The sequence below is a fragment of the Eulemur rufifrons genome, chromosome 16 (genome assembly GCF_041146395.1).
Source record: "Eulemur rufifrons isolate Redbay chromosome 16, OSU_ERuf_1, whole genome shotgun sequence".
Taxonomy (NCBI): domain Eukaryota; kingdom Metazoa; phylum Chordata; class Mammalia; order Primates; family Lemuridae; genus Eulemur; species Eulemur rufifrons.
Window position 1 is genome coordinate 72,264,568 of NC_090998.1, and position 21,329 is coordinate 72,285,896.

At 40.9% G+C, this 21,329-nt stretch overlaps 1 protein-coding gene across 2 annotated transcripts; it reads left to right on the plus strand.

Annotated features, from left to right (window-relative positions):
* Positions 1–1,092: 1,092 nt before the first annotated feature.
* On the plus strand, positions 1,093–21,107 carry NUDT4 (nudix hydrolase 4). Of its 2 annotated transcripts, none has more exons than XM_069490246.1 (5): positions 1,093–1,575; positions 13,707–13,817; positions 15,165–15,209; positions 18,000–18,087; positions 18,361–21,107. In XM_069490246.1, the coding sequence occupies exons 1-5, from the start codon at positions 1,477–1,479 to the stop codon at positions 18,561–18,563; spliced, it is 546 nt and encodes a 181-aa protein (XP_069346347.1). In that variant the 5' UTR covers positions 1,093–1,476; the 3' UTR covers positions 18,564–21,107. The 2 variants fall into 2 exon arrangements, with proteins under 2 accessions (XP_069346347.1, XP_069346348.1); XM_069490247.1 differs by having other exon boundaries at positions 18,003–18,087.
* Positions 21,108–21,329: the final 222 nt, after the last annotated feature.

Below are 21,329 nucleotides of genomic sequence, written 5' to 3' on the forward strand. Positions count from 1 at the left end.
TTAATATTTGACCATCTGTTCTCAGGTGCTTAAGTTCCGGGAGGGCCAGGGACTACCTGGTTTTGTTAGATGTCATTGCTTGGCACACAGTAGGCCCTCCAGGAATGAAAAACAAACCAACAAAGGGCTGTGCCAGGACCCAAGCAGCCTGGGCCTCTGCGGAAGCACAGGATGGAGTGGGTTGGGGGTTCTCTTGAGCTTCCTTAACATTGGCCCTTGTGTAACACTCTGAAGTGCAGAGGCTGTCCATGCCAAGTCCCCAAGCGGCTGTAAGCTCCCAGATAGCAGAAATTCCATTATGTTTAGTGTTGTGGCCCCAGCCCCCAGCTGTGTCTGTTACTTAGCTTGAGATACACACAGAAAGCACTTAGTAACTACTAGCCATTGCCAGTATTAATGAATACATTCCAGAGGGTGGGACACAACGAGGGATGCTATAGACAGCGCGGAAGAAATGTGTAAGCCTGAGCTGACTCTTGAAAGAACACAAGCCACCTCCCAACTAAAGATTTAAAAAAAAAAAAAAAGGGGGGGGGAAAGGAAATTTGCCTTTTCCTCATCCGGGAAAACAGAGAAAGAAAGAAAGAAAAAACCTTTAACCAATGTCTTAATCTTTCTGAGCCTTCACCCTCCCCTCCCCGCGCTGCACAGGCGAATTCTGGACGGGTCTATGGTCACCGCGAGGTCTCTGCAATCGCTGCCATGCCTCCTGTCATTTCCTGACCAGGGTGCAACTTTGCTGAAGATTTGTGCAGCTAGAGCCCCTTTCGTAGATGGAATTTAGGACCCTCCTGGGAAAAGTCGAGGGTATAAGCAGGGAGGGAGGGCGGGGTCTTGGCTTCTTTCCATTCACAGGCATTCTTCTGGGTACGGTCACTCCCCGCTCTGCCGAAGCACCAGCCCCGAGGACCCGCTGAACACAAGCCCGGGAGCGCGCGGCCCCGCCCACCGGGCGGCCGAGGTCCCGCCCCCGCCGCAACGGTCTCGGCGCGCAGGCGCGGTGGTGCGCGCGCGCGCGCAGCTGGGGCGGGACGCGCGCGCGGGCCCCACTTAAATAAGGGCGGAGGGGGTGGCGCGTAGCCGCCGCGGCGCTGCTGCTCGGAGCGCGAGGTCTTCGTAACTGTCTCCGCGCGGCGCGAGCCTCGAGCCTCGCTCTTCCCCTGGCGGCAGCGGCCGGAGGGAGCGGAGGTGAGCGGGAGGCGGGCTCCATGGAGAGCGGCGGACGGCGGGGCACAGACGGCACTTCCATCCCGGCTCCCGGGCTCCAGTGACTGGCGCTTGCGTCCCGCACCGCGTCCGAGCAGCCGCTGGCTGTGGGACCGAGTGATCGGCCTCGCCGCGCCACCCCGCGCCGCCGCCTCGCCGACCGGCGCGCCCGGCGCCCCAGCACCGAGCCTCGCCCTCGCCCCACTCCCCGGCGGGGTGGCGGCGGCCGGGCCCCCGCGGCGGCGGTCGGAGCAGCAAGAGCCCGCCTCTATGATGAAGTTCAAGCCCAACCAGACGCGGACGTATGACCGCGAGGGCTTCAAGAAGCGGGCAGCGTGCCTGTGCTTCCGGAGCGAGCAGGAGGACGAGGTGAGGGCTACCGGCGCGCACGCTGCCCTCCGCGGGGCGCCGGGGCAGGCGCTGCTTCCCCTTCCCTTCCCTTCCCTTCCCTGCCCTTCCCCGCCGACCCTCCGGCTGCTGGCCCGGGAGTCATCGGCCCCCTCCCTCCTGCCCGCCCGCCCGCCTTCCTTCCTTTCTCTGGCTTGGGAGCGGAGACAAAGGGGCTCGCCCAGCCCTGCGCTCTCCGTCTGGGCCCTCGTGAGGACTCGACCCCGGGACGCCGCCGGCCCCTGGCAGGGTCCCGGACCGAGCGAGTGTCGCCTAGTGGGAGTCACCATCTTAATGTGCGAATTGAGTTTGAAGCCGGATAAACCTCGAGCGCTCACGGAGGGGGTGGAAATGGCGTGAGTGTTGCAGCCCGAGCCTTTCTGCCTCTTCCACATTTTTCCTTCCGTATTACGGCAGTTTTCGGGCTCGGATTAAGTCTAAGCATGTTAGTGGAGTAGCAAACAGTTCTCGTGCTTTAAAATAACAACCCCTTCGGTCTAGTTTTGGCAATTTCACTTTTAAGTGGATCCATTAACCCACTAGCAGCTGACATAATTGCACTTCGTTTTTTCAAAACGGCCTTTTTAAAGTTTTCTGACTGCATGAGGATGGTTAATGAAAAATGAAGTAACGCCAAAGGGGAGGAGGTGGGCTAGAGAGATGGGCAAAGTTGCCATTTCAGACAGTAACCTCTAGCTCTCAGCATACTTATAAAAGCTTCCTTACTTTACTGTTTGGCTTGACATCTGGAGAAGAGCAGGCTTTCTAGTTCTAACAGCAGTCAGTCTTCTGTAATTTACCCATTTGCATCGGGTTGAGAACCCTTGGGGTTTCCTTGGAGAACGATTTGTACTTATTTCAGTTACATTTGTTTAATTAAAAGATGGCTCACTGTTTTAAATGTGCTTAGGGCAATAGTAGTCATTTGGTAGATAATGAAAATATTTTAGCATTGCCACTCCTAAAATGATTAGACAAGGAAACAAAATTAACATTCTGAATTCTGCTTCCATAACCAACTGTGTCTAATAAAGTACTAGGCTAAAGCTGGAGATGGGAATTTAATGGCTTCCTTACTGCTAGTCCCTGCTGTTATGATGATTATGACATAGTATATATACATTCAGTGGCATAGTTGTTCATGTTAACAAAAACCAAGTGCTTTAAAACTGTACTTTTCAAACTCTTGTTTTGCCTTATTTATTCTTTTTAAAAAAGCCCTTTAGGTTAGCTGATCTGTGCTTAGTTGGGGCCCTTAAGTGTTAGATCTATTCCTGAAGGAGTTTCCAGAGAAACAGCCTGTCTTTGAGATAGGTCTACTTAGGAGAGCTAGAAACTACAGAGGGAAAGGTTTTTAACATATACAAAATGAACAAAGTGAAGTGCTACATTATGGCAAAACAAACTTGAAATGTAAAAGAATATAATAGCCTGAAGTGATCAAGATAGGTCAAGGATCTTGTCTGACTCACTCATCGTTGTATAATCATATTCTTAGTTGAGTGCTTATAAGGTGCTAGGCACTGCCAGAAGAAAGTATGTTACATTTAATCCTTTTAACACTTGGAGGTAGTGGTGGTTATTACCATTTTTATAGATGAGACAGTTGCGGAGCATAAATGCTTTGCCCACATGATATAATTAGGAAATAGTAGAGTCAGTATTTAGGGTCTAATCCTTACTTCTGATGCTGGGCTCTTGGCACAGGGCCCAGCCCATCACAATTGGATGCTCATTGTTTGCTGAATGAGTGAGATTTTTGTGAGGCTACACTTGGAAGCCTTTCTGAAAGTGGTGACTTTAAAGTCTTGCCATATGTGAACTTGGAATTCAGGTTTTGTAAAAATGTAAGTCCCTAGAGAAAAATGGGGGTGGGGTGGGAGGAAATTGAAATGATCTCTATTGTGTGTATGGTGCAAAACGATGTCTGACAGGAACGTCAGGAATTACTTTAGCAGATAAATGGATTATTTTTGTGCTTGGGAATTGCTTCTGCTCTAATAAAAACTTTCATAGCCTCTAGTTGAGTCAAGAGACTTAGTGCCGTTAGATAAGATGAAGTGAGATTTGGAGAATATGTCAGCAAAATCCATTGTATAAAACTTTAAATCAGATAACCTGTAGGTTGAGAATCCCAGTGAATCAGCTTGTTAGAAGATGTGACCTGAGGGATGATTCTGGAATTCTCTTTAACATCTGGTTTGGCTCTTTCGGAGTCTTCATTTCAACCTGTATATAGTTGAGGCTCTATTACACGGTAATTACATAGTAAACTCTATTAGCTTTCCTGGACATCTTACTGTTTTGCTATGAATTTGTTTCCATTCTCTTGAAATTACATTGCTAGCCTTCCAAGGATAGGATAGAAGCCAGCTTTAACCCACCTCTCTTTAGCTAATAGGTGAGAAATGTTTCCCTCTACTGGATTAACACCACCTAGATCTTGGTTAGGAGATTTAAACATACGTTTTGTTTGCGGATGAATGTTTAGTTTGCGGATGAATGTTTAGAGATATAAATGGAAGTAAGAGTAACTTCTCTCTGACCCCAAGAAGCTATGTGGTGCTTCCATCTGGCTCTCCCTGAACTGAAGTTCTCAGTAAGTCCTTACTTTAGAACAGGTTATTCTAGGAAAGAAGGTTCTAACATTGGACTCTATTTTTTTTGAGGTTGCTTTGTATTTTTTCCAATTATCTTTTTCTGCCGGGTGCAGTAAGTATTAGCATTTATATAGGAAGAAATTAGGTAGCAGAAATAACTGGTTCCAAGGTCGCCAAAGCTGGCAGACCTTTCCCGAGCCCTAGTCCTTTGTTTCTAAATCTTTTTGTTTATTTGACCCACCTCCAACTAGTTATTTCTGTGGCAAACCACCCTCACTTTTGGCAGTGGGGCTTCCTGACAAGCCCACAGATAATTGTGCCATAGAGTAGCTGGGGTACTGTGCTTGTGCAGTGAAAGATGACAATACCTTTACAAATGAGTGACCAGAAATGGGTTCCGTTGAACCTATTTGCATATGTGGTAGTTTGAATAGGAGATGCAAAGATGAAGTCTCCGCTCCTCAGGAAACATTGTGTAGTGGGAGGTTGGACAAATGACTGACAAAAAGGGAAATAAAGTAAGGGAAAAGTGCTGTCAGATGCTTTTGATATTGGATCCAATGTGAGTCATGGGGAGGTGGATTTCAATAGCACAGAAGGGAGGACCAAGCATCCCAAATAGAGCAAGTCTTGGGGCTGTGGTCTTGTTGGGTTGCAGCTGAGGATAGCATAGAACAATTAATAGTTGAAAAACATAAAATAACCTTAAATGTAAGGCTGAGAATTGCTAGGCAAGCAGGGAACTCTTGGTTTTGTTTTTTCTTTCTTTTTTTTTTTTTTTTTTTTGGAGACAGAGTCTCACTCTGTTGCCTAGGCTAGAACGCCATGGCGTCAGCCTTGCTCACAGCAACCTCAAACTCCTGGGCTCAAACAATCCTTCTGCCTCAGCCTCCCGAGTAGCTGGGACTACAGGCATGCGCCACCATGCCCGGCTAAATTTTTCTATATATCTTTAGTTGTCCAGATAATTTCTTTCTATTTTTTAGCAGAGACGGGGTCTCGCTCTTGCTCAGGCTGGTCTCGAACTCCTGACCTTGAGCAATCCTCCCGCCTCAGCCTCCCAGAGTGCTAGGATTACCAGCATGAGCCACCACGCCGGGCCAAACTCTTGGTTTTAAACAAAGAACATTTAGATTTTAGATTTATTCAAGCTTGAGAGTGATTTGGCAGCAAAATAGTATATAGACTGCTAAGAGGAGAAACAGAAATGACTTGATCCTGAGTGGAATACAGGCACCACTGCAAGAGAGAGAGGCATTGACAAATCAGTCTGAAGAACTGACCACTGCTCTTGCATTGGACTCGACACTCTAATTAGCTTTTAAGCTCCCTGAGCCAAGGGCTGTATCTTCTACAGATGGTCTGCTAGAATGCCGAGTATATATTCCTGAAAAATCTTGCGTTCTACAAAATCATGCAGTAAAACTAAGACTTGATGGGAAAGGTAGAGTCTCGAAACCTAGAACTCCAGAACCAGAGCTCTGATAAACAATGACAATCCTAGCAAGAAATATTAGTACAGTTAAATCTCCACTAGCATTCTTACACCTAAAATCAATAGTCTACCCTTTTCAGATGTATACTCTGGAGCTCATAGTTCTTCAGAGATTTAAGTCCTTGAACATAGTTGCTTCAAATGGAGACCACTTTCATCAAAATTGAATATTATCAAAGGTAGCCTTTAAAAACACGGAGATGTCACCGACCTCTTCATCTGTACCTCCAGCTCCCATACCTAAAGAGGGTTTTCTTAGGCCATTAAACCAGCTGCTTCATCAAGGGAAGGCACTTCTGTAGAATTTCCATTTTTGTTTCCCTAGGGTCTTGGTATATCTCAAGGCTTTCTCTAATTGTGAAAAAGCTTTACCCCATCACTTAAAACTGACGTGGTAGGAGGAAACATGATCAACCTGACTTACCACATTGTTGATAGTACTTTTAGCTACCAATCCAATATAATTTAATTTGGTTTGGACATAGTTTAGCAGAAGGAACTATTATTTCTGGTCCTCGGTGCCTCTGTAGTTCAGGCCAACTGATTTGCTTAATGATAAGCAGTAGGTAGCTGGTTAGCATATATCATAACCATTCTTTTAACCTGTGATCTTTTAAAATGTCTGTCTGTGCATAGTGGGTGTTCCTAATAATGCTGCTGGCCTTTGGCTAAATTCCTGTGAAACAGTTAACGATAGTAGAGGTAGGTTAACTCTAACCATTCATGATATCCTGAGTCATAATGTGCGAATAAAAGCAACCCAAAAACAGCTTCTATAATAAATAGCTACAGTTTACAAAATAAAACTCTTCATTCTTAGATTTAGTACGTGAGAGGTTCTCCGAATGGCTCCCCCACTTCCCTACCCTGGAACAGAAGTGGTATCTGTGGTAGTTAGTTGTTCCCAGGGGCAGGCAATGACCAATAGCAGTTTTAAGGGTAAAAGCTGAAACCACAAATGGCAATTTGAGGCCACTCGGTAGAGAGGATTAAGGATGCCATGTACCTCCAGCCTCTGAAGGCATAACTGCATTACATAGACCTTGAACACATTTTTTAGTTTGCACACTGTTCAACTTACCCAGTGAAGAGGACCTGTTGGGTGATACAGGGTGTAGAGTCAGTACAGTAGGTCATTCCAGTTCCCAAAGTTTTATCCAGTAAGACTCAGGGCTAGTTCCAAGTTGAGGCTTGTCTCTACATGATCCATACTTAAAGTGACAGCTGCTTCTAAATGCTTATAACATTAGGTGCCTGGGAAAAGACTCTTCGGTAATGGCAGATGAATGTGTTTTATTCTGGTAGTTGTCTGATATGTGGAAAGAGGGAATAAGGTCCAATAGTGTAGTAGAAGGAATGCTTAGGTGGAGATGTCACATTGAGTAGAGTAGGAAGAAGTGTCTTCACTTTTCACCCCAGTCTTACAGCTTTGGCTTTAGGATTTGAGTGTTATTCAATTCTGAATTTTGTGATTCAGCACTTGAAATTTGCAGCCTGGTGGGATGAGTAGACTCCTTTTTATGAGTGTTTCCTTGGATCTCAGCCCTGGCTTATCTGGAAGGTTGAATGTCGACTTTTATCTTTGTCATCTTATCACTAATGTGACAGACTGCCATCTTGATGGGTACAGAAAATCTAATATACTCAGAAAGGTAGTTGCAAAGGAATTTAAAACCCCTGAATGACCATGCATGGCTGTCAGCTGGTGGAGTATGTTCTTACTGAATGAGCTTTTATAGTCCATCTTTGTTACTGCAGTAATAATAATTTTAGAGCATTAATTAGCATGATAACTATATTATAGATCTCTAGTAAATCTGAGGATGTTGTAAAAATGTTTAGGAAGCTGTTGGTGTACTTTGGGGGAGTATGGAATAATAATGCTTTGGAATATGGTTCTGTAGATTTAGATTCTTCCAGTGTTTGTGGGAGGGGCTCAGGACTGGCTACCTATTGTCTGAAATCAATATTATTGCAAGAAAAACAAATATTGAGGTTGCTGTTGCTGTGATTCAGTAAATGGCTTCACCAAAACAAACCAAAAAAATTGGCTCTTACAATAAATTGTGCTGAGGCTCCATTTTAGATTCCTACATGTATGGAAGATATTAACAGTTCACTTTGCCCATGGAATTTTTGTAGAAGAGGTATAATGAAGCCAAAAGCACAGGTACCCAGTAAAATACTGTGCTCAGGACTAGTATCTCAAAAAATTCATGTAAGAAACAGTTTCCATTCTTGACTATGCCAGACATTTTCATCAGTCTCAATTTTTTTGTGGAGCACTTGAAATTTACAGAAACAGAAAGGTGTGTTGTGTCTGTTTAATATTGGAAAACTACAGTTAATCACATCAAATCTTTTATTTGCATGCTGCTTACAAAACTATTAAACCTGAACTACCTTAGTACTGTAATTATTTTAAAAAATGTAGTCCAGAAAAGTCTAGATTGGTGGTTTTCATCTTCAGCAAATTCCAAGTGACTTCAACAGAAAAGCCTTAATTTTTTGCTTGCATTCTTGATAGTTCTGGAGTGACAGTGTGCCACACTTCAGTGCAAGTCACCACCACTGTCCCCATTTGCTCTTCTTTTTTTTTTTTTAATTGTATATTTAATTTTACCCGGAGCCATGCCCAAGAAGCCTTGAGCAAGTGGACTCAGCATTTGCTCTTTTCTAATCCTAGGCTACTTAACTTGGTGAAATCCTTTCCTGAAAAGAAATGGTCATAGTAGCCATAATACTGAACACTATAAAATGCTGTGTAAGAGTGAAGTTGGCTTTCATATCTGTGATCTTACTGCTGTGTTAGCAACTCTCTGAAATAAGGCAGGTGTGGGGGTGCTTAGAAAATTCCGAGTCACGTGTGTTCGCCTTAATCTCAACCCCCTACTCAAAATAGTCATTTTGTCTTCTGTTGTCTGCCTAGCTAAAATATAAACACCGTATCCAACATGATAGCAACTTTTCATCATTTGTATCAGTCTAGGGCTGGGGGCGATTTCTGTGCTTCCAGAGCCTTTTCTCATGTGCATGACACCAAATAATCACAGGGTTGCCTTGCTGTCCCACTAGCTGGCCTCAAATTAAAAACTCTTAGTTCACTCATTTTTATGGGGTGGGGGGAAGAGTGAGGTTGGTTTTAATTATCCTTGTCTCTGAATGCAGTTCAGATCCATTTCTTCCACCTGGGCAGACCTGTGCCATAGTCCTGCCTGTTCTCTGGTCTATGGAGTGCATCCCTCAGATCTTGCTTTCTTACTCATTGCCTTCCCCTCCCTCTCCCAAACGTGGCCTTGCCCTCCTTTGAACTGCCCGGTGAAGTACTTGAGATGAATAGGCAAGTGCTTGATGTTCAAATCTGTACCATGACCTGTGTATCAGATCTCTTCAACTAGTAGTTTAGATGGCCAATCATTCCTATACCACAGGTACTAAGTACTCACTTAAAGTGATCATTTTTTGGAAAAATACATTTGAAGTTAATGGTTTGGTCAAATTTAATCTTTTTGGGATGTCAAGGGACTCCTACATGATAAATTATTGGGTTAGGCTAAATCACTTGTCCAAAGTTTAGATTGATCTGTTGCCAGTATATATTTATTAATATTTAGATCTATATTTTCTTGCTGTTTTTTCAGCCACAAAATATTGAGCCTAATGCATGACTTCTACCCCACCTCCAAGAATGTAAGCTCTTTGAGGGAAAGACCTATATTCAATATCTTTTTACTTTGTTCAGCATCACAAAGGTAGTAAATATGGAGCATAATCAGTGACTTTTCTTTTTAAGCTGGAGAGTTTATGCTGAATTATTTGTTTGACAGGAGTTAGTCCTCTGTCCATCTAGAGAGTGAAGAGTGTAAAGACAAAAGTGATTGGGTTTAGTTTGGATGCCATGTACGTGTCTTTCCTGCTAGCCTGTTATCACGATTCTGGTTTTCTTTTGGAAGAGCTTTAAAGTGGTAATCTTTTGCATGGGAATTAAAAGTGGATAAATAACTGTTACATGTTTTACCTGGTCTGAAAAGGATATACCTTTAAGGTGCTGGTAGATCAGTGTTGTCCAATAAATAGCATATGATGCTAGTGGCCACTATGTTAGACAGTACAGCTCTATAGCCTCAAAAGCATGAAAAGTCCAAAAGTAGAAGGGTGTAGGACAGACTGCAGGATTGTCAATTGAGATGAGTAGACAAGCACCTAATGAAACATACTGGTTTTCAAAACTCCCATCACCAAATGATGGATATTAACAAATCTCCCTTCTTAAGCTAGTAGTTTAGATGGCAGTTCTATACCATAGACAATAATTACTTACTTAAATTGATCTTTTTTTGAAAGATACATTTGAAGTTAATGGTTCGATCAAATTTAATCTTTTTGGAATGTCAAGGAATTCTTGTACGATAAATTCTTGGATTAGGCTAAATCACTTGTCCAAAATTTATATAAATCTATTTTCATAAGGCTGCCTAAAAAGTAATTTATGAAGGGGAAATGTTGAACCATGGAGGGGTCCCATGACTTTTGGAAGAAAAGTTTAGTTATGTGTTGATACCCTATAAATAAAGGTTTGGTTTTAAATTTTAAATCTGAAGCTTAAATTAGTTTTAAGTTAGTTAAGTTAAATAAGTTAGTTTAGAAAAGCAGACACAGATTATACTAATGGATTTTTCAACATTATTAATCTCATGTAATTTAGGTCTTACAGACTGTCTTGGAGAATTGGGAATGTAATAGTCATTGATACGTGATAGTTTGAATTCATTTTTCGGGATTAAAACATTTTGAATATGGATGATTCTGAAAATCCTATTTAAGTGAGGATGTCCTTTTCAGGTGGCTAGCTGCCTGCACCATCCTGTCCCATTATGAAGGTAATCAAGTAAGTTGCTTAGAGAACATAGAATTGTGTGATAAGAATTTCATCTAGGCAATAGAAACCAGGTTATCCCTAACCCATACCTAGGGACCAGAAAGAGGTTTCCAACTGCAATCAGGATGAACACTTGCTATTACTGCCCTTTTCCAATCTTCTTCCTCTTTTTTTTTTTTTTTTTTTTTTGAGACATCGTCTTGCTCTGTCACCCTGGCTAGAGTGCAGTGGTGTCATCATAGCTCATTGCAACCTCAAACTCCTGGGCTCAAGTGATCTTTTCTTCCTGAGCCTCCCGGGTAGCTCCCAGGAGTTTGAGGTCCCAGGACTACTGACATACGCCATCACCCACAACTAAGTTTTCTATTTTTGGTACAGACAGGTTCTCGCTCTTGCTTGGGTTGGTCTTGAACTCCCAGACCTCAAGCAATCCTTCCACCTCAGCCTCCCAGAGTGCTAGAATTACAGGCATGAGCCACCTCACCCAAGCCCCCTTTTCCAATCTTTTATAGTAGTTTCATCTGTATTTAATTTGACAGCAGTTTTTAATAGTCCACTTTCAGTGAATCTTTGCAGAATTTTTTGATACATTTCTTTCTGTCCTCACTTCATTAATTCTCAGTAATCATAAAACAAGTACAACTGGCATAATTTGGGAACGAGCCTAATTATTGGTAAGCTGATTCAACACCATTGGGGGAAGAGTGGAAGGACTGTTAAGAGCCAACAGTTAGTGCTCAGGCCAGGGCTTGAGGTGTTTTATACTCATTAACACCCAACAATCTGACAAGGGTGGTTATTAATACTTTTTTGAACAGGCAAGGAAAGGATGCACTGAAAGGTAGCTTATTAACCCATGCTTGCGTGCATCAAGGAGTGAAACACATCTTGATCATGATCTTCTGTAAAGTTACACCTTCAAGTTCAAAGCTGTATTTTCTGGTACTTGCTAGATTTGCTTTCTCTGGCTCTTTAGTTTCTGATTTTTATACTTAAGCCCTATTTGCTAATACTTAAGAAAGCTTAAATTTAAGGTTGTGTTACATTTCATTTTATTTTACCAAAATTGCTATATTTGGACTTGACCCTCAAAGACAGCCGTTAGTATTTCACCTGAGGCTTTGTCAGTGGGTAGGTTGATTTACGTGCTTAGCTGGATTTGCCACTGTTCTGCCAGTTATTTGCTTGAAGGAGGGATGCTGGTGGAAGCAGTAGAGTCCTCTGTCCAGATCAAGAATGAGAAACAATGGTGACCCCTCTAGCATTAATTGATCACTGCTCTGAGCTAATGGTGTGTCCATAACCAAAGGTGTGCTGCTTTTCTAATGAGGGGGTTATATACCTAAATGGGAATTCTCTTCCACCTCAGTATTTTGGGGGTTTGGGAGAAAGGTGGGAGTCGCTGAACTACTGTCATCTGAAACTTGCCAGCTGGGAAAGGTTGAGTTCCTGGCAGCTTACCTCTAGAGGTAAGAGAGGACACCTGTGCTGGCCATGAACTGTTCAGGCCATCAGCTCCTCTGGCAGTGGGAGGGAGCTGGGCAGAAATGCTGACCTGCGTGTAAAACAAAAATCAGTACCCACACTGGGGATTAAACTTCTTTCTAAACTTGATGTGTTTTTCTAGGGAGAACTATTTAAATTTACTTAAAGGTAATATACTAAGATAATCTCACAAATATTTTTGTTGGTTAAGATACCTGTTATCTTCATAAAAATCATTTGGTTGTTTATCATAGCTTTTTTTTTTTTTTTAACTTGAGTGAATTTCAACCTAACAACCTACAATTTCATTTATGAGATGGGTAAGATGGGTATATACTACCTGTTTTAGGTATTGTTAAATAGTTAAACTCTAGGATACTTGTCTATGATAATATAGTGGCTTTTAAAATGTTTTGCACACTTGAAGATTTTTTTTTTTTTTTTTTTTTTGGAGACAGAGTCTCGCTCTGTTGCCTGGATTAGAGTGCCGTGGCATCAGCGTAGTGATCCTCCTGCTTCAGCCTCCCGAGTAGCTGGGACTACAGGCTCACCATCACACCTGGCTAATTTTTCTATTTTTTGTAGAGATGGGCTCTCGCTCTTGCTCAGGCTGGTCTTGAAGTCCTGACCTCAATCAATCCTCCAGCCTCAGCCTCCCAGAGTGCTAGGATTACAGGCGTGAGCTACCGTGCCTGGCCCACACTTGAAGCTTAATGCTGTTCTTGATCATGGGTCCATAGACTTTTCCAAATTAAAGGGCCAAATAAAAATTTTAAGCTTTGAGGGCCACACAGTCTCTGTCACAGGTACTCAATCTGCTGCTGTACCACTAAAGCAACCATATTCATTATGTAAAAATGAATGAGTGTGTCTAGATTCTAAATAAAATTTTATCTATGAACACTGAAATTTGGATTTCACATTTTAAAAATATAAAAACCATTTTTGGCTCACAGTCTGCACAAAAACAGGTGGTGAGCTGTAGTTTGCCAACCCTGTTCTAGATCATAAATTATAGATGCCTGTTACAAAAGTGGGGTGACTTGCTCATTTATATAGGTTCAAAATACGAAGCGTGCCTCTTTCCACCTAATCATAAGCATAAAAATAGCAAGCACTCTTTGTACCCCGCATTGGCATTACCTGCATTTTCCTGTTCCCTTCTCACAGCATCTGTTATCTCCTAAGTGTTCTTACAGTTTACAGGGGAGGAAACAGGGTGACCTGCCGAGGGTCTTACCTCCTTAAATGTGGAGGATTCTACACCTAAAGAAACCCGTGTGATCACAAACCTCTGTGTGTACAGCTCTAGGGCTAACAAACCAAGTGTCTGCGTTTATCCTTTGTTAGTATCTAAGAGTTGCAGTTTTACTAATTGAATCTGGTAGTTTAAATTATTTTATTAGGTACAGAATGATTTAATAATGTGACCATGGTAATGTTGAGTTCTGGTTTCAGAAAGATGGTGTTTACAAAGGGTGTCAGTTGGCTTTTTTGTGGTATAACACGTACCAGTAATGATTTTAATGAAATTTAAAAATGGATTAATCTAGAATAGAGGTACAACCTTGCAAAGGTTTGAGAATGTTGTTTATCTTCCTAGTGCCGCTCGGGCTGGAAGTACATATTTATACTTGTACGCTTGGCCTTCCAGGTGCTGTTGGTGAGTAGCAGTCGGTACCCAGACCAATGGATTGTCCCAGGAGGAGGAATGGAGCCCGAGGAGGAACCTGGCGGGGCCGCCGTGAGGGAAGTTTACGAGGAGGTGAGATGAATAGTAGTTTGTTTGTTTTCCTTTCATACAAATTGTATTTTAGAGTTTTACAGGAGGAGCATCTGTGTAAGGTTCATAAACAAGGCATTTGCTACATAACACTGAGGAAAGGCAAGAAGATAGGCAGGTGAACAGCAGTGCTTTTTTATTGCCTGATGCAACATTTTAAAGCATGTGACTGTAGCTAGCATTTTGTTAAGCAAGTAAAGTTTATTTTACGTGCTAGAAAAATACCTAAAATCAATGTATTGCAGCTGTAGGTGAACTAAAAAGAAAAAATAATAAAAAAATAAAATCAATGTGTAAGTCCCCACAGTCCCCACAGAAGCATCCAGCTTCTGTTGATCAGATTTATCATTTGATCAATGATCGAAGTATAGCATGGTGACCTTGCCGCAGAGCAATGTTAGCATTAACATTCAGCAAGGATGCACAGAAACATTAATCTTGTGCCATAATTCTTTTGCAGATGAACAAGAAGAAAATTGCTTTTATCTTACCTGATTTGTCTCAAAGTTCAGTAAAATGTGGCGTACGCTCAGGCACAAAAGCACACATAGCCTGCGTGTCTTCTTACAGTTACTGATAGATAGAAGTTGCTTTTACTCACAGGCAAGACAGAACATAAGTGCCACAAAAATGTATTGAACCAGCAGTTCTGGGTTAAACGGGAAGTGAAGACTAAAGCTCTCACTGGGCTTTGGTGCATAGTAGGAAAGGTTCCGTGGAGATGTGTCTTGAACGATGAGCAGCTTCCTGAGGAGAGAACACATTTTAAGTGGAGGAAACCGCACGTACCAATCTGAGTTTGCAGCATGGATCTGAATGGGAAGCACAGTGACGCTGCAGTCGGTCCGTCACGGGGCTGGGTGTGAGTGTGAGGACTCTGCAGAAGGGGAGCACAGAGAAAGAGCTGTACCCCTGGGGCCATGTGAAAAGAATGGGGAAAGGCAAGTCTGTAAGTGAGAAGGGGGGAGAGGCTATTTATTAGTGCCCACAAAAAAGTCTGTTTTCATTCAAGAAGTTTGTCCCAAATTGGTAGGAAGTCTAATTTTTGATCAGTCTTTACCCTTTGCTACTTCTTATAAAATAAATGACAATCTGATCCAACAGGAAGTTGCACATGGAACGACTTAAGCCATATGCGGTGGTAGCAGACCACAGGTTATGAATGTTGGCACAGTCAAATGTCCCAGAAGCAGGAAGATGGTGACTTGGTATGGGGGCACCGATTGTGTTTAGATTTAAAACTTGAAATAGCCAGGATATAACTTTTCTATAAATTTTGTTATAAAAAGGAAAACATTTTACATTTCATTTTTAAATCTTTTTTAATAGGCTGGAGTTAAAGGAAAATTAGGCAGACTGCTGGGCATATTTGAGGTGAGTTACAAAAGTAATCCTCACTTTGCTGATACTAGAATTAATGATTTCTTCCTAACCAGCCAAATAATCTGGCAGTAGCCTCAACCCCAGACATTTCTCTAAAACTAGAAGTAGGCAAGTCAGTAAAAAGATTAGGAAAAGACGTAAAAGCCACTTAACTTACTCATATATCATCAATTTCATACAACATTATTATGCTAGTAATTCTGTTTGACAGTACAGTGAAGCTGATACCAAAAGATTTATCTTTTAGTTCATGTATACTGTTTAGGTGTAGTATAGACTTTTTAGGAGGTACAGTGTCTTCGAAGTATACCTTGTGCAGTATACTTTGTGTACTTCATATGGGCTTAGGTCTCTCTTGGATTCTGTCTGGAAATGTACCCATTGCATAACATCAGATGATACACATAATGCCTTTATCCTTAAAGGACCGTATGAAGGTACAAAACTCAGGTACATGGAATAGATGTTAAAAGAATAGAATTCTTTCATATAATCCCTGATTACTAAAGGCAGAATGGAATTTGCAAGGAGGGAATTTGCAAGTGATGGGCATTCTATGAAAAGTAAGGAGAAAGGAGGTCAGTTTCTGAGACCCACGCTACTCAAATACATTTTCATCCGAGAGTCAGATCTAGATACATACCAGAAACATGGTGACTTTCCTTTTTTCAAGATATTATTTAAGAGTTAGCTCTGTCTCTCTGTGGAGAACCATATACGTTTTATTTTTAAGTCTTTAGGAATTCAGAAAAAAAAAAATCCCAGTTGTACAGCACGTGGAAGAATTGATAACTCATCAGAGTACAATAATTGTTCAGAGTAAAGCCCTTTATTTAGGTTCTATTTAAACTTTTCCACAATTCAGCACCTGGTTTACCCAGTTAAATAGCACCATCTCCTGGTTAAACTGAAAAACCTATCGAGGTTTTCTGTGATTGAACTGTTGTGATGCAGATAACACATTTGTCAATATGCAGACAAGATTTTTGAAGAAAACTTCTCACTTTGTAAAGAAAGCTTATGTAACATGGGGAGTTGACAGCATTAAGTGCTTTACAAATACTACTTAACAGAAAGTACCAATGTACCTTTCCCTTTAGGAAATATAAAGGAAAATTGGAGTGCACCGCCCATTTGCCCCAGTGATTATTTTAATGAATTTGAAGATAGCATAATAAATATTAATTCACCAGATATAGAAATAAATAAGACAACTTATTCTTTAAAATAATGAGAAAAGTAATGTTTAAACAACAGATGAATGCCTCTATTGCTGTTTTTATTTCTTCCCAGGCATAATATACTGTTTGAGTGTATTACTCAGGTTATTTGTGATAACAAAAATCACGTTAATCTTCTAAAGTCTGACCACAGCAAACAGGGCTAAGTTTAATCAGGACGAAAGTGGCCCCTTTATCTTCAGGCCAATTTGGGTATTTGGGTATAATTTTTCTTTCTTTCTTTTCTTTTTTTTTTTTTTTTTTTTTTTTTGAGACAGAGTCTAGCTCTGTTGTCCGGGTTAGAGTGCCATGGTGTCAGCCTAGCTCACAGCAACCTCAAACCCCTGGGCTCAAGCAATCCTACTGCCTCAGCCTCCCGAGTAGCTGGGACCACAGGCATGGGCCACCATGCCCGGCTAATTTTTTCTATATATATTTTAGTTGTCCATATAATTTCTTTCTATATTTTTTTTTAGTAGAGATGGGGTCTCCCTCTTGCTCAGGCTGGTCTTGAACTCCTGAGCTCAAACGATCCACCCGCCTCGGCCTCCCAGAGTGCTAGGATTACAGGCGTGAGCCACCACACCCAGCCTTGGGTATAATTTTTAATCTAGGGACAAGGCGAGGTGCTGATTTTAATTTGGGGAAAATTGAGTTTGATGATTTAGTACTAAAATTATATTCCAAAATGCACCTACCCAGGTATTCTCTTCAACCATAGATGTGCCCACTTCATCTAGGAGCTTTTAAAATATCAACACTTTTTGGGGGGACCTCACCCCAGAGTAATTGAAACTATGTCTCTTTTAAAAAATCTTTTATCCTGAGTAATCCAATGATGGCCAACATTGAACAACCCCAGTCTGGGTTAGCAGGGCTGTGCTTTATGCAAATCTTGATATTCCTATAAGAGGAGTGTTCTAAAGCAGTGGTCCCCAACCTTTTTGGCACCAGAGACCAGTTTCCATGGATGGGGTGGGGTTGGGAGGAGCTCAGTGATGGGGAGCAGCTATAAACACAGATGAATGAAGCTTCGTTCCCTGGTCCACCGCTTACCTCCTGTTCTGCTTCTAGCAGGCTGTGGACCAGTACTGCTTCTAGCAGTCAGTGGCCTGGGGGTTGGGGACCGAGGTTCTAGAGGCACTGGGTCCTGAAGGAAACAACAGTTTTTCCATAGCATTGAGAAGTGGTTAGGATTAGCCCCGGGGAATAGGACCTAGAATAAAAACTACAGGAATACAGTTCTTTTAATATACATTACATCCAAATTTTAAGATTTTCTTTGTGAAAATAATGTCAAATATATGGAAATCAAAGTGTTTAAAGCTCAGCATTGGGAGCTAATTTCACCGTTGGTGGCGATGAAGGTACAATTACAGTCTTTTACATGTTTTGTCTTGCATAAACTCCCTTCTGTGCTGGACCACACTAGAGTGTACTCGCCTGTGCTGAGAAATATACTATGCTGATCAGCAGCACGCCAGAACCGATTATTTTTGCCTCAAAAATGTGTCCATGGCTAGCTCCCATAGATTAAAATGCATTTCTTTTTATATTCAAGCAGAACCAAGACCGAAAGCACAGAACATACGTGTATGTTCTTACAGTCACTGAAATATTAGAAGATTGGGAAGATTCTGTTAATATTGGTAAGCTCCTGTTCCTTTTGCTGTCTGAATTCTCTTATTTCAAGTACTTGTATTCTTGTATCCAGTTTCATCTTAAATTATTTTTGGTCATTTTTCTTTTTAGAGAAGGCAAGATGAATATGTATCTCCACATTTGAATTACCTTAAAATTCTTCCCGAACATTATGTTGTCTAAGTCATTTTGTGGGGGGAATGAACATTGTTAGTGGGGTATGGCTTACTTTGTAAAATTGACTGCCTGCGTATAGTAACCGATGTCATACTGTTCTCCAGGAAGGAAGAGAGAGTGGTTCAAAGTAGAAGATGCAATCAAAGTTCTCCAGTGTCACAAACCTGTACATGCAGAGTATCTGGAAAAGCTAAAGCTGGGTTGTTCCCCAACCAATGGCAATTCCATGGTCCCTTCCCTTCCAGATAACAATGCCTTGTTCGTAACTGCTGCACAGACCTCGGGGTTACCATCTAGCATAAGATAGAAGAATTGGGAAGACCTCTCCCATGTGCAGTCTCATGAGGAGAGGCTTCTTTGTTTTCTTTGGCAAACATCTGAATGACGCTTGCAAACTGTCTGAATTTGCCATGCAAGGTTTTCAAACAATTTGCATGTTTTTCAGATGCTTTCAAATCTTCTTTTAAAAAATAGTGTAAAATATTTTAATAAGCCAAAGCCATGTGGAATTTTTTTTAGATGCCTTAACTGTGCCCCCCTCCCCCCGTGTTATTTTGGTGGTTGTTTTTTTCACAGCATTGTTATCAGTTTTTTTGTCTATTTGACATCAGCCTGGTTTGTCCGATCAAATTCTTTGTAAGTATATTTTCCCCTCAAATGTTCTCATTCACAGCATTAACATATTCAACAAATCCTTCTGTGGTGGGAATTAATGAAAAATATTCTTGATATTAAGGGAATCTACTTATTCCCAAACTTGATTTATATGATCACAATTTTAATTCATAAACTGCAGATTGGGGCTATTTACGTATGATCCAATAACTATTTTGACAAAGGATTTAACTTGCTATTTTTGGGAGTTTGTCAACTCATTTGTCTGAATTTTCACAAATAGCACTATGTCACTAGCTACCTGATGATGGCTATTGCCCCTATAACTCTATAGAGTTGGTGAATTTGGGGGAAATATTGTTAGCAAAATGCATGTAGTAAATACACCTTACCATGAACATTACATTCACGGGATTAGACTTAGCATGCTCAGTTGCCAGGTCCCATTACCTGTAATCTCTCTTTACACAGAATACCTTAGAACCATATTTCCCTCAATGTAAATTGCTCTTAAAACATATTTGCAGTTTTTAAATTTAGTGACACCTCTAGAGTTGAAGTTCTGCTTTTGCCAGTAACCACAGGAGTGGAGTCTAACCTTAAATGCCAGTCAGTGATGACTGCAACGCAGTTGAGTAAAATGGCCTTGTTGCTGTTCAGCTGCCGCATAAGATTGTTAGGGCACCTTAGAATGTCCCATCTCTTCTAGGTTGTCAATAGGTACTATTATCACATAACTAACTTTTCGGGCACTGGAATATACCTAATCTAAGAATGATTTTGTCTTATACTTGGAGTTATACTCACTTAAAATCAAGAATCCCATCTAAAACACATAGGTACCTTGTCTGAAACTCCTGTACTTCCCCAATGAGGTGGGTGGAAAAACCTTTGACTAAGATGTGGGGTTGGGGACAGTGAAGGATCATTTTTTATGTAGACTTTAGCCTTTTGTAAATATTGTAACTGGTGAGTATAAAGTAGAAAATAAGTATAATGAAAACATTTGTTCTACAAATTGTTAACCTTTAAAAATATAATTGCTGCTAAAAATAGAATGCTGTTACACTTAAGGAAAATTGGTGCCATTTTGAAAATGAGATCTTGTGCCATAAATGCAGCTCAGCTAAATATAAACGCTAGTTCACAAATTAACGCTGTCAAAGGAATGAGTAAAGTAGAAAACCTTTTAACTAATGACATTTCATTCTAAATTATGTAGTGTGATCAAACGTGATCATCCACAGTTTTTATATTTTTCTTTGTACAGAGGTGTTATGTATTCTGGGTGTTTTTTAAAAAGGAAACATTTTAAATCCCACAAATTGACACTTTCTATCTTCAATGGACTAAGATTTTTTTGTCAGTAATCTCTGAAATTTCTTTAAATTACACACTTAACACAGCAGAGAAACTGGATCATTTTTGTATATAAGACTGCTTCCACCTGAAATGCTGTCACAAGAACTGGGGGGGAGGGGTTATCTTGTACATGATATTCTTAGTGGTAATAATGCATGAACTTATTTTATAAAATCTTGGACTATGTATTTGACATGTAAAATATGTACAGTATTAATGTCAACCATCTCTTAAAAGTTAGCCTATAAATATTGTTGTATAATTTTCTTTGGTCAGAAACATTTGGACTGAATAGTGCCACTTGGGTCAGGATTTAATTCAGTGCCATTTAGCAAACCAACTGTCTTTAGTCTATGCAACTAGCAAAAATTTGTATGATGCAACAGAATAGTTTCCACACTTTAAATTTTCATGAGTGGTTCTTCACTATTCTTCTGGAACCCAGTCTAACAAAATTAGAGGAGAGACCCTTAAGAGATTTCTGTTAAGAGAAAAAGCCGATATTATCAGGCTAAAAAGTTGAATCTACTAAAGATAACAAATAGTGTCTACTATCTCAACCCTCCAAAGTTTTCAGAGTGTTGGGACTGTCATATGATTTTTTTTGTGGGGCAGGTTGAATAAAATTGGGCAGCTAAATTTTTCAGTTCCATGTGCCTCCTAAATAAAAAAGAAAATAAGTAGTTATCGTGAATTGACTTGCAGACAAAGTAGAAACTGTCTTGCATGTTTTTTTGTAAAGATATGACGTTTTCCAACGAGGCAGATGCCATCTAATGTCGTTCACACCGTTGTATAAAGCAGCAGAACCTAAGGGGGGAAATGATTGTTGTACACACTGAATTGCTTTGCATGGTCTCATTCGAGATAATTGGTGTAAGAATCTTGACTTTTTTTATATTTGGAAATATCAAATAAAAATTGAAATAAATGATCTTGGTTTTGTTTTTTTTTTAACATAACAGATTTGCAAATAATCAGCTTTCTGATAAGATACCATGCTTTTGACTTGGACTGTATAATTTAAAGTAAATATCCAGGGGAGAGCTATACCTTTCAGTGCATTACTTCCTCAACCATAGGTTACTTTTGTACC